This window comes from Boleophthalmus pectinirostris, unplaced genomic scaffold (assembly GCF_026225935.1).
Source record: "Boleophthalmus pectinirostris isolate CB_2022bp ecotype Guang Dong unplaced genomic scaffold, ASM2622593v1 HiC_scaffold_13, whole genome shotgun sequence".
Taxonomy (NCBI): Eukaryota; Metazoa; Chordata; class Actinopteri; order Gobiiformes; family Gobiidae; genus Boleophthalmus; species Boleophthalmus pectinirostris.
The window spans coordinates 19,347,417-19,361,505 of record NW_026571036.1 but is presented as its reverse complement, the minus strand read 5'-3'; the positions used below and the strand labels follow the sequence as shown (position 1 = coordinate 19,361,505).

The 14,089-nt window shown below is 39.7% G+C and overlaps 1 protein-coding gene across 1 annotated transcript in view; it reads left to right on the top strand.

Annotated features, from left to right (window-relative positions):
- The first annotated feature begins 205 nt into the window (after window positions 1-205).
- The window catches only part of eya4 (EYA transcriptional coactivator and phosphatase 4), a 36,047-nt gene continuing 22,163 nt past the window's right edge, over window positions 206-14,089 (top strand). The window contains exons 1-2 of the mRNA XM_055149622.1: window positions 206-298; window positions 4,889-4,949. Coding sequence (XP_055005597.1) covers window positions 4,917-4,949 — 33 coding nt within the window. The 5' untranslated portion in view covers window positions 206-298; window positions 4,889-4,916. The remainder of the gene's footprint in view (window positions 299-4,888; window positions 4,950-14,089) is intronic.

The following is a 14,089-nucleotide window of genomic DNA, read 5'->3' as shown; positions in this document are numbered from 1 at the left end:
GGGCTGACAATAATGCAGTTTCACGAAGAAGCGGACAAGACAGTCTTCCATAACATTACGCGAGAGTCAACTTGGAGTTTTTGAATGCGTTCGTTTGAGTAAAGAAGTTGTGCGTTGTTTTTTGTGGGACGTCATGGGGAGGAATGGGCAGTAGCGGCGTATGTGTTTTGGAGCAGACAGTGACCGCGTGTTAACAGCAGGGAGAGCTGCAGAGACCGGTGCACTTGAGTATGAACCGTGTCCAGCACTGAAGGAACTTGGAACTGCAGCCTGCGACACGGACAGAATCATATAAAAGGTATATTCACTCTATTTATGTTAAGTTCTGATATTTCTCTTCTTTTGTCTAATTTAATTTGACACAGTTATTTATAAGTAAAATAAGTTCTTATTCATATCTGTTTGTTGTGATAGCTAAGGGTATTCTAAATAAACGGGACATTAATGTGTATCCCTTTTGTTACATATTTTTTGTGGTTTGTTACCGTTACTTAGGCTATAACCTAAATGCGTTATTTAATGTAGACTTATTTTACATGTTTTCTTCTTTGGACTTTTTAACGCTTTAAGTCATAGTCATCATTTAAACCTTAGACTGTTGGATTGTGCATAATGCGTCATAATAGGCCAAGGCCCTTTTGATTAGGCCTACAGTCTACATTGGCTCCAGAATGTTTCACCTTAAAATGCTCTTACGTATTTTTACATCACCAACATCAACATTTTATTTCAGGCGTTTAAGTCGACGCACGGAGCGATCTCGTTGTCTTTGCAGCTCGTGCACACCTGTGTCCGATGGCCCCGTGGAACCTCTTCCCTCTTCTTCTTCCACGTGGAGTTTGTGTTTATATTTGATATGTAGGAAATGGGAATCTTACCCCGGGACCGCGCTCCGAAAGGCTTGAATGGCCCTGGCTATTGGCCTGCCCCTAACAACACCACGACGAGATCCGCGCTCACTCCAAATCTGATAGGCCTTCTGCACAGTCATCCACGCAGATAGGATTTCACTTTTAAGCGCTCGCTCTGTAGTTAGCGGGAAGGCTTTAATGCACACATGATGCTTGGGATTTGACTATGATAGATTTTTCTTCTTCGTATTCGAGGTGATAGAAAATGTTTGTGTTTTTACTTTTTAAAGTTTTATTAAAATTTGCCCAGCCTTTTTTCAGGGGCCTTGAGCGCTACTGAGCGGGTGAAATTGTCTGCCTTATTGCAAGCAGCCTCCACAGTATGATTATGCTTATGTTAAAAATATCAGAGGCCTACTAGGCCTATTCAAATAGTTTATTTTATCTCTTTTGATTTTATCTGACATTAAATATTATCTTTGGTCACCTCTGCAAACGTTACGCACCACATTCACAGAAAGAGGAAGGATCAAATGAATACTTTGTTTTTATGTAAGAGTAATAATAGGCTATTGAGATGTTTTCCGTGTTGCAAGCGCTCAAATTGAATTTCAGTGCGCTCCTCCTGGTTACGCACCTCTAATGGGACCCCAGAAGCCTTATGGAAACACAACTCCTTAAGTGTCTGCTGCTTTTTAACTACGTGTCATGTTAAAATCGATTGATGCGTAAACGATTGCCCGGTCAATAAGCCTGAGTCGAATTTAATATGCGACTTTTCACTTGAACTCCTCCAGCAGCAGTCTGCGGTTTGTTGGACATTGTGCTCTCTTTGGCTTTTATAGCGTGAAATTACCGCAGTGCAGCCGTGTGCAGCGCGCAGCCTGATCCTCCGCTGTGCCCAGCCTACGTGTTTCTTCGGTGCTGTCAATAGCCATGGTGAGAAATATAATTCTCTCTGCTGGGACGCCAAAGGAAATGGCGGGCATTATTGATTCCCAGCGCAGTGTCAGGTAACTTCTGGGAGGGTCTTGCGCTGGGACTGGGAGGCTGTGCAGTGCAAAGGGATGCGAATAGTCCAAGTACCAAGTTTAGACCTGAAGGATGAAGTTAGACTACAGAAAGCAAGGTGTCAACTTTTTGAAGGTGAATTTAGGAATGCCACATATGGGCTTTTTATTTATTTTAGTTTTTTAGTAAGCATATTCAAATTTTTTTGTATCTCAAATCTCAAAAAAGGGTAATTGGTTTGAAAAATAAAGATTATGACCTCTACATGATCACACAGTTAAAATGTGGCTCTGCAGTCAGCTCTCTTCCCTTTTATCTTGATGACAGTCTCAGAATGTTTGCTCACTAATTCTTTTGGTGTGTCCTAAAGATACACTGACTACAAGCCACTTGAATGCTGCTTGATAGGAGACAGGTGGGCCGTGGTTGGTTCATTGGTTAGATTTAGATAAGTAATTACACTCTTCACACTATTCATGCAAAGACCTATAAATCATCTCTATGACCTATAAATCATCTCTATATTACTGTAGTAAACAGTAATATTGGCAACATTAGATAAATTATAGTTTTACTTTATATTCTGGAAGTGTTATTTTAAGCTAAACTATAGACTTACTTTACGTAAACGTTTGTACAATGGAATCTGCACATGTAGAAAAAAGACATGCATATTGATTGTGTTATTGTCTGTTTATTTTTAAAATGAGATAAAATATTATTGTTAAGGCTGTTCTTAAATGTTTGTACCCCCAGTGGAAACACAATACTGTAATTTTGAATGAGAAGTTGATGTGGTTTGAGCAATGAGCTATTGTCTAGAATCAAACATAAATATAAACATAAAACCCCTGAACAAGTTCACCAAATATCAAAATGTCCCATATCACTTATCTTCCTGTTTGTTTTTTAAGTCGGATAGTGAAGCGGCACAGTGAGGTCTGTCCTCCACAAAGGTGAGAGAGAGAGGAAGGGGAGAGAGAGGGAGGGAGAGGGGGGTGAGGCCCGGCACAAATCAATTCACCTAAGAGACGCATTATTGTCTTGGGTTTCAGGCGAGGAGCAGCTCAACGCTATGAAAAATTAAAAGGTTGCCAGTTAGTTTAAAGGATTGAGCCAGAAAAGCACACACACATACACACATACACAGAGCATGCTGGGATGAGAAGAAGTTGAAAAGCAGTACTACTAGTAGTAGGAGGGCTCTGTGATTAATCAAATTTAAAATTGTGGTTTCAAACATTCTCACCTAAATAGGCTTTAAGCACAAAAAAACATTAAAATACATTAGGTGTCTACATTCTATACATGTCAGTCATGACAGTATAGAAGGAATTATTTGAAGCCATTGTGATTTCCATTATGAACCAGTAATTATGATTCAGATTTTTTGCCATAATCAAGCAGCTGTACTTCAAGGTCCTGGTGTTGAAACTGATATACATTATCTTTTAAAATAAAGCTAAAACAGGCTCTCTCAGACAAGTGGAAGAAAGTTTTACTCAAGCTATAATGGCTTAATAAAAGAGATATTTGAATAGTAGTTTTTATGTATTGTTTTGTAGTTCTCAGCCCACACAATACTTGATGAAAAATTAGACAAACAATAATTCCATATTTACATAACACTTACCCAAATCACTCAGGTCTCTCAGTTCATCTGAATTGTGTTTAGTTTTGCACCAATTTCAACAGAAGCTATAATTGCTAAAGAATTTACGTCGCCACACCTTTTCACCTTTCGTGGGAACTCCGTGTCTTTTTGTTTGTGTGTGTATGTGCGATTTTGTGCTCCCATTGTTCAGGTGTCAAACTTTCCTTCAGGTTCTTGAACAATATGGCTGGGAGTAGCATTGTTGTCTTTTGTTGTGGTATCAGCCTTTGCGTGACACTACAAGACAGGGACGAATGACTGTTTTTTAATATACCAAAATCCTGGCGTCTTATCTCTGTTGGATTTTTGAATCGGAACGCGCCAAGCTGTCTCCAGTCTGGTCCTAACAGGGTCACTCTCTGGCTTTGTGTGCGCGGCCAGCTTGTGTGTCTGCGCTCTTGTACCAGCCAAGCACCCTGATCAGTTACATGTCTCTGTTTTCATTGTTGATATTTACTTCTGCAATTCTCTGTCCACTTCGCCCCCGGCTGAAGATGATATGGTGAAGTTAGCGCTGCTGCTGCTTCCCTGCGCTGGGCTCCTGTTGCTCACACATAAACATACTGACAGGACATCTCACCGGCTTGTTTAGATAGAGACATTAATGTATGCAGCAGGCATGCATGATCTCAGCAAAAAGCCAATCAGTGTTCTATTAACAGCACTGATAGATTTCAATATGTGAAAGACAGTAGAGGCAGTGAACGGGCACTTCATGAGCTGGTTACTTGCAACGATGCGTTGAAATGATGTGTGAATGGATGGTTCTTTTGTGTAAAGTGAACATTTACCATTTTACTTTTTATATAACATGTAGGGATGGGACAATAAATAATAATATTGTTTATTGTGATAAAAAGGATTGGCAATAATTGTTTGTGGAGAATTTTATATAATCGTGATATTCGCCAACAAAGATAATAATCGCCATTGTATCACCAAAATATGCAGAAAGAAGCTACTTATCCATCGTGATCTCTGCTAGATCAAAGTACATTGATATAAAAGTTGTTTAAACTTGGAACTTATTTATAACATTAAATTATAATTACTCATATCCAGAACATTTTTAAACTTAGCAACTTAAAAAAAGATTGTGATGTAATCATTAACTGCAATTATTTTGACCATGATAACCAAATTTCGACCCATGCTGGTAAGACAACTATTCAGAGCAATTGACTAATGATAATAAAATGTAAAGTAAAGTTAAAGTTAAGTTAGAAATACCACACTGCTTATGGTGGTTTGCTTAGCTGTGATGTAACGCGTCCAGTGCTCACACAGACAAATGGCATTAGCAGCAGTTTTCTGTATAGCATTGGTAAATATCAGTAATTGTTGGTAATTGACTTTGTGTGTTCTCCTTCAGTTTGTGCAAGAGCCTTCCAGAGCAAGCCATGGAGGCCTCACAGGACCTGAGCGAGCAGATGGTAAGTCGCTGCTACTGTTTGTATGTGAATGAGTGAGTGGAGAGTGTACCTCAGGCAGGCCTCATGTGCAGGGTATAGATGCACTGCAGAGCTGTGCTAAATAACATACAGCAGATGTGACCCAGCCAGTTTACATTAACCATATGGCAACAAGCAAGATCTTGAGACATCATCCCATGAAACATTTGAGTAAGGGTGGCTATAGAATTTAAAACAAATATAAAGTTTTACAAAATTCATAGGAATGAGTTTATTTGAGATAAAAAGTATACATGTACAATTCTATAATGGAATAAATGTAAATGCCAGTTGACACAGAAACAAAATATGAAGGGAAAAACAATCCTTTTCCTCTTGGGGGCAACTAACCTCTCTGGATGGCACTGTGCCGTTGACCTACTATTAGGCTCCACCCTATACCCAGATCCTGTTCCCAATCAGATCACAGATTGTCTGACAAACTTGGAAATTCTGAGAAGTCTGTTGAAAAGAATAGAACATTTAGATTTGAGCTTGTGGTCAGACAGGTCAGATCTTGTGGGGTATGTTTTGCTTGTTGGTCCATTAGTAGAAAATTGTGAAATTTATTTTAGAGATTTATTACAATCAGTAAAGGTTTATTGATATTTTGAATGACAAAAAATGTCAAACTATGAATTCTGTTATCTCTTTATGGCTGGTGGAAGTGGCACTTTGAGGTGTGCCAAATAGATAATGATAATAATCTAGATTCAGTATTCAAGCCTAAGCCATGCCCTTGACAAAGTTGGAAAGAGACTAGGGCTTCAACAATTCATCTGAATAACTGTGAATAGTCTACTTAAAATAATCATAATTGTATTTTAATATCACAAATCATTTTCTGGACTCATGTTTCAGTGGATGATAGAAAAATACTTGATTTATTGATTAATCAAAAAAATAATAATCACTAAAAGCAAATTGTCACTGGCAAAATGCATTTAAGTCTTGTGTTGTAGTAGGAAAAACTGCTATTTGTGTATGCTATGGATACCACTATTTTACTTGCTAATGCAATTATAAAAGGCTATGGTGCGGTAATGCCACCTCTCTGCTGACATTTGCAGAGTTGTGCGCGTGTAGCCTGCAGGCCGGTGAGTGTAGGCCTGTGCGTCACCTCGCCTCAGCACCGTCCCACTTGGGCTTGTTTAAAGATCAGGCCTGCGTATTGTTGGGAAAATGATTTTGGCGGCGACTGAGGTGCTCTCTTAGATTTCAAAGTGGTTAGTCAGCCTCCAGGACAGGTGTAATTTCATCTGGCCCCTCTCTCTCTCTGCTCCTCTCGCTCTGACCTGCACCTTCCATGTTACAGGCATAGTGTGAAGTGGGACAGTCCTGAACTATGCTGTTTTTCACCCACTTTTTTGTCGAAGCTGGGGTTTTGGGTTACCTCCTGACCCCAGCGGAGTACTGTCACTGGTACAAACACACAACAATAACACAAAAGAAACAAAGGAAAAGAGCATCCATCACGTGTCGTTCCAACTATCTGATATAGATATTCCACAATTACAGCTCCTTAAATAGAGGCCTGTATCATTTATAATGTGAATGTGAGCTGCAGCCGGAGGGCATTGATTAATTGTTCAGGCTGGAAATGAGAGCTCAGAGGAAGAACACAGATTTTTATCTTGGGACAAAGTGCTCAATGCGTAAAGAGACTGAGGACTTACAAGTTGCAGCCATTTTCAGCCCTTCTTCTATACTACAAGTGAATTAAAAGTTCAGATTGATTTAAGTTTAAATATTTCCTTAAATTTGTGTCCCATGTTACAAGACCCACTACGGCTTAATTCTCTGTTTAACTTAACTGTTGTAAGTGACGTATACATTTATAACAGTGTGCTCACATGAAAGTTATGCATGTATAGTAACTCTTATTGTTTTCACAATTTACAGTAATAATAGATTATGCCCTTTGATGTGCTCTGACCTATGTCAGAGTACATCAATAATAATAATAATAATAATAATAATAATATATTTTAATGGTATAGCGTTTTTCAGGACACTCAAAGATGCTTTACAGAAGACATTAAAACACACGAAAGAGCAATAAACAAATAATAAAGTAAAGATAAAAACTGAATCATACAGAGAAAAGTTTAACATTAAAAGCTATTCTAAACAGATGGGTCTTAAGATTTTAATCACAAGATTGCACTTAAAATACTATAAAATTTGTAAACAATAATAATAATTATTTGCCTTTACTCAAGACAGCAAAAGCACAACAGCTAAATATTTGATTAGATCTATCTCCATGCATGTACCCTTTTTAGTTTGGTAAATGTATTGTGAGTAAAAATATGACAAAGAGAATCAAACCAGGATTTTCCAGTGTATTTTCAGGCTGAATTTTTGACCTCTCATCAAACCATTTAAACCGGTTAACTGCAGTCTGATATACCATTTACCTGATTGAAATCCATTTCACATTCACTCTTTTGCTGACTGAATATTGAAACTGAAAGTGTGTATTTCTGTCTTTCGACTCCATTGAGCTAATTGTGTCTCAGGTGACTAACAACTGTCCAGTCCGTACACACAAAGTTTCGGGGAGTTGTCTTTTGTTACCTGATATTGTCCCATAGACCCTGTACCCTTTAAAAGCCCCTGTGCTGTACTTCCTGGCCCTCCGCCTCTGTCCCTCGGCAGCAGGGTGCGTCATCTGGGGTGCGATCAGGCTCTGGCCGCCCGCCTGCCCCGGGACAAGCCTGCCGTCTGGGCTCCACTGGGACCTCCAAGGAGCCCAAGGCGAAGGATCGCCCGCTAATGCTACTTTTAGCCTGTTTAACTGTCTCTCTCCACCTGTTGTGAGTGAGTAGATGAGAACTGACTGTTTTACTCTGCGTTTTTAGACTGGATTATCCAGGCCAGTCTCCAAAACTTATTTGTATGTCAACAAAATTTGTATTTTGTTCTAAATATTGTAGTTTTTGTTTAACGACTATTTTTCCCATTTCAGTAAATCTTAATTTGAGAAGTTTACTCTCTCAGATTGTTTTGGCCATGGCTTCTTATGTTAGAGATCGTCTAATGAGCAGTAAGCAGGTCTTCACACTGGATGCAATCAGACACAAAATTGTGACCAGAGTAGGTTATAGTTTTATGTCTAGGATACAATACAAGGATACAAGGATTCCATTAAAAAAAAGCTTTAATTTCATTATATTGCATTATGGCTGTGTGTCTAATGATGTAATCATTAATGTGCAGAGGGCTCAAAGTGATTCTATTTTGATTACATGTACATTTTAAACAGTTTTAATTGCTCACTTGAACTGTGACCTGGCCCAAATCACTGATTGTCTTTCAAAGGGGAAGTTTACCTGTGCTTACAAATTACAAGCTGCAGTCCTGGTTAAGCTCCATACTCATGATGGTAAGTGTTTTTGTTCATATTTATCATACAGTGGCTGGACCATGTGCCCCACTCCATATAAACAAACTGGCTCTTGATGTGACTGAAGTCCAGAGCACTTTAGGAAGTATAAGAAAAGGAGAGCAGTGTTGGCAGGCCCCTGGGAGCCAAACATAATTTTAATGTATGAGCACCAGGAGAAAAATAGTGAGATGGAAACAGAGGAAAGGACTGCTCTAGATGTAGGCTTTCCGCTGGTGCATTGGGACAATCCTGAGTGCGGCAGCTGTCCCGCTTCGAGAGGCTGAGATAGGGAGAGAGAAAGAGAGAGAAGGAGAGGGAGAGAGAGAGAGAGAGAGAGAGAGAGATAAAGTGAGCGAGCTAAGTCAGAAAAGGAAAGGGGTCGGGTTGCACCTCTTTCACCCCTACAACCCCATCCAGACACATTCACACAAACTTACATGCAGCAGCAGGAGCTAAAAGCGAGCACGGCCCTGCCCTGAGTGCCAGGATGGCATTGGCGTCATAGAGTGGTCCCAAATCTGCCCAGTGACAGGCCGACTGGACTGAGCTGAGGAGAGGCTGTAACTGCAGCCTTTGGCATCCCTGAGGCGGGCTGGCACCCTGCGGTGGCACCGTGCAGCACTTGAGTTTCAGATAAGTGTACTCTGGACCGGCCAGGATTTATGCCCAGCTGACAGCTCGGAGACGCTCAGTCAGACCACTGCTTCTGCTCCGGTCTCTCCATGATACCAATAAGTCATTTTATATTCACCGTATCTATGAAATAAAAATACATAAGGACATGGCAAGGAATTAAATCTATATCTGCCAGATGAGGACAACCAAGCCAAATTACAACATTGTATATAAAGGTACTAAAAGTATTATAATACTTCTTTGGGGTTTACGGCAACACACTGGTAGTCTTGATTTTTGCAGTGCCTACTTCCCTGAACACTTCCCCATTCTTTAGCCCACCTCCGTCTACAGCACAAAGCTTCAAAGTGCTGGTGTTACAGAGGTGTGGGGTCAGCAGGTTACAGACAGACTCAGAGCCAGTGGCAGTGAAACTCAGTCCATTTCCCCCAAAACACAGAGAAAGAGCTGCAGAATCCATCTGCTCTGAGCAGCGTGGGCTGGGCAGACGCACAGACAGGAAACCACAGCATACGTATGCCTCTGTCTGCTCTGTCTGTTGAGGAGAGGGGCTCCTCTGTTTTACACATACACCCTACAGCACCGGGACGCCTCAGGTCAGACCTGGCTCTATACTGAAAGGGTTTTAGGCACTATTTCATTGATTCACATCCTCACTTATTATTGGAGCGGCAGTGCTGCAAATAGGAGAGGGTTTCCTCAGCCAACCAAAAAGTCATGGATTCAAACGGGACCCTTGTATACACATAAATCAACATTTAAACATTTTATGCGCATTACTCACTAAATTACCAATTGGTGGTTAAATGGTAAAATGTAGTGCTGACAAAGCTCTAATTTATATAGACTGAAGAGTAAACAAAGTGAATCTCCTGAAAATTTAAAATTATTTCATTTAGACTATTTACAAAGCCTGGTGGAACTTTTAACTAACATGTTTGGTATAGTAAAAATGTCCAGAATATCAGCTTTGTCTGTTTCTGTACATTTAATATTACATACATACAATATAAGTGTGCCTCTCTTGTGTAGGACTATGTTGTATTTGAGGAAATGGAATTGCAACAGTGGTGCTTTGGTTTCAGAGGAACAGCCTGCAGTGACTTCTTCTGCTGCTCTGCTCGAGTCAGAGCTACACACCTTCTAGACCTACTACATATACATAAATATATATGACTATATAATTATCAACATTTGACCTACAATATTCTACAATATTTTGGTTAATGGTTGAGCATGTGTCATATCAGCTTAGGAATATCACAAGAATATAGGTTTTGTTCATGCAATCCTTATAGTTTAAGGTTGACAAGGCTCACTGCAGCAGTTATTGCAGCAGAGGGGTGATCATTTTTCAATGTGAAGTCAACTTGATGGAGCTGATGTCTATTTGGAACGTGATGGCTCGCAGGTTAACTATGTCCATACAGTCTATGGTATGAACGCAGCCTATTGAAATATTATTGGCATTTAGATTTAATATATACTTATAATATAATAATATATATTTTAATGTGACCAAATTTGTCTAGTCAAAAAAAAAAACTGCCTCTTGTCATTCTTTTAAGCTGAGTAAATCCCATCAGAAGCTATGAAGCTATGATACTTGTGCTCACTGTCTGGACGTCTTGTCTCTGTGATCCCCTGTGTGTGTGTGTGTGTGTGTGTGTGTGTGTGTGTGTGTGTGTGTGTGTGCGTGCGTGTGGGCGTGCTGGCAGGCGTGCATGCGTATGTGCGTGTGTGTCCCAACTCCTTGCCTGTGTCTCTCTTTGGGACAGAGTGATGATTCAGGGCCTATTGTCAGGCAGCAACCCGATCCCGAGCGTCCTGGAGCAGGGCGACGGAGCGGGGCGATGGGGCTGGTGAAGGAGGGAGGACAGTGAGGCGGTCCACTGTCTCCTGCCCCAAAGCATGTCTCTCCCACCTATGTCCTCAGTTTTACCTGGTGCTCCTTTGGTTTCAATGCTCTGGTGTTTTCCCTGTTTGTAATTTTTATCTACATCTAATTGCAGCTTTGTAATGTGTCAGTGTCTCAACATGCACTACTGAAGTTTGATTAGGTAAACTTACATGGAAAAGTGAACTTAGATTTAGTGTTGTCTCGATACACAATACTAAGGAAAAGGCTCCATACTCAATACCAATCTCAATAATAATAAAAACTGTTTGTCACCATATGCTCCAGATTCCAGACTATTCAAAAGCTGAAAGGTTAGTTTTGTCCTATTGTTATGTTATGTGCTATATGTTATCCTTTCAGTATCACTAATTACTAATAGTATCTGGGTATCAATACTTTTGACAACCCTACATATATGCTATGCAGTAAATGTTCTTGGTGGTGCGAACCTTTGCTTTTCTTGTTGAGAGGTGACAAACTAAACTTGCCCAGAAGTGACGACCTAAAGCACTGCAAATACAGGGTCACATGTACAGAATAGTGAAAATAAGTTATAGCACATTTCATGGTTAGGCCTGTCACAATAACAAATCTTGAAACAATAGGCAATAATATTGAAAGTAATTTATGCCACTGACGTAACAACCCAAGAGCAGATTTATACCACAAAAACTATTCCAAATGTACAATATTGTTAAAAAAAATCATCATGAGCTAAAATAAGTAAGTAGCTTGCATCAGTAATGAGTCAGTGTTATAATTCAACCTTTTACTGCTGAAATCTTATCATATAGCCAAAAAATAACCAAAACTTTCCAAATAGTGCAAAGAAAAAGTACACATAATAAATACTGACTCCAAAAAAAATTGTTCCAGCTTTCATATATTGAACTATATGTTAATTTAGTAATTGCTGTGACAGGTCTATGGATTTACAGTGATTATAAATACAGGAAATGTTTAATAAAGCCCAACCAACAATGCAGGAATTTGGTGCTATTTTACTATTTCTGTGTGAAAAATGTCCTTTTAAATGATCTTATCATCTTATCTTGGTAACACATAGTTTGGACATTGCACTTGTTCCTCTGGCCTGCTCACATCTGGTTTGAGTGGGACTTTATTTGGAAGATAATATCAGTTGTTTCAGAGCAAGGTGCGAGTGCATACGTCACTGTACAGCCCTTACTGTCAGTGTGTCAGAGACCAGGTCCGACTCCTCATAACGCTGAATGGAAGAACAGATGCTGTGTGCGTCTATGGGCTTTTTCAGGATATCTACCTTATGCCTGAGTGATGTCAGAGCAGCATTATTTAACAGGCAGCTGGAGGCCATTCATCATTTAATTAAAAGGGTCTGAAAAAGAGCGCACGCCTAATGAGATTAGCTTTAATTATTGATGCTGCCACTGCCACACACATATAGACACATATGTAGACACAATACACTCACAGCACATACACTCCAGTTATGGACAGGCTGCAGGGATGCTTTTAGTGTCCAAAAATGTACCTTGATAATCTCTGTAACATTATGTTCATCATACTTTTTATTAGCAAAGAAAAATTCAACGGGACAAATTTTATTTATTTATTTTTTATCTAAAAAAACCCCAAAAAACATTCAGTTGACAAAACTGAATTTTTCTTTTGCTGTTACTGAAGCATGACACATATAGTACATACTTTTTATTGGTGTCTTAATGTTGCCTACATTTAACTTTTTATGTACTCTGCAGTGAATTTTCTCCTTTGGGGCACTTCGGTTTCCCCCAATAACCCAAAAAAAGCACAATAGGTATCATCCTCCTGCTGTGGTAGTTCTGACATTCCTAGTTCTCAAGATCTTGAGATATTTCCTGCCTGGCATTGAAAGGTGTCTCAAAGAGGATGAATTTTGGGGACAATTATGAGTTTACCAAAAACATCTGAAAGGGGATTGCTATTTATTTTACAGTATGTCTGGGAACTAAATCACATAATGCCTGAAGATGTGAGTCTGCGGGCCTTTAATACTGTATATGTGTAATAGTATATGGCGTAGTGTCATAGTTTCTGGTCGGTGACTGGGCGAGTGAGTCACTCGCACCATTTATCATCAGGCTGAGAGTCACCAGTGAATTATTCAGAGCTGCAGCATTTTTCAATTAACTAATTGGTCACTAATTGAATGACAAGGTGAAGACGTGTGAGACAGATAACAAGTACTTTTCATGATGCTTGTTAAAATATTGTTGTGAAGTGTGTTTTGTTTGAATAGTTAAAGCTGCAATATGTAGCGTTTCTGCCCCATGGAGATGATGTTTTGCCTGGAATGTTCCACATTGTATCTATCCTCATGAAGGCACCACCAAGCCAATTACACGTCAGATCAGTGGGACATTTTCAAGAAAGATTTTGAGCATTACAACAAATTTCCGGATAGATAGAAGTATAACACCATAGTTTGTTCTAATTAAATCAATAAATTTATAAAAGTTAAAAAGTGGACATATTGGCATTTCTCAAAATGAAGGTTGTGGGCCCAATTCTCACAGTTCTAAAGACATGCATTTGTGAGTTGGTAAATCGCTGGGTCTTTTTAAAATTTCAGATTAACTCAGAACTCATTGCATTTATTGACAATTTGATTCTTGAAACAAATCCTTCAGTTTATGCCACTGACTGCCTGACTTTGCTATTTTATCCATTTTTGCTGCTGTCTTCTGAGTGTTTCTTTGACATTGACTTGAGTAATGTCCGTGTGTCTGGTCGGTGGCGCATTGGTGTAGGTTTCCTTCAGTTGTTTTTTTAATCACTCTCGTCAGATTAGCAGAGCAGGGGCAGTCGAGGCCAAGCGCTTTACAATTAACAGTGCAGAACCATTGCCACACACACACATGCTCACATGCATGTATCCATCAGTGACTTTTCATTTGTGTCCTATGAGTAAATCTTGTGTGTGATCTGTGCAGAGACAGCCAGGAGCCACTTGGACAGACAGACAGGGGACCACCAGGCCAGGGAGCAGAGGGCACCGTTCCCCCTCACTGCTCCACTTTCTAAATAAGCATTGTATATTGAACGCCCCTGCCTACTAACTCTCTCAAGACCTAAATCAACTAATACCAGCGGCAGTGTTTCAGATGATAGAGACATTATTGTGAAAGTTGGTTAGAGGTTTGATTTCTGCACAGGCAAAGCACATGACTGTTG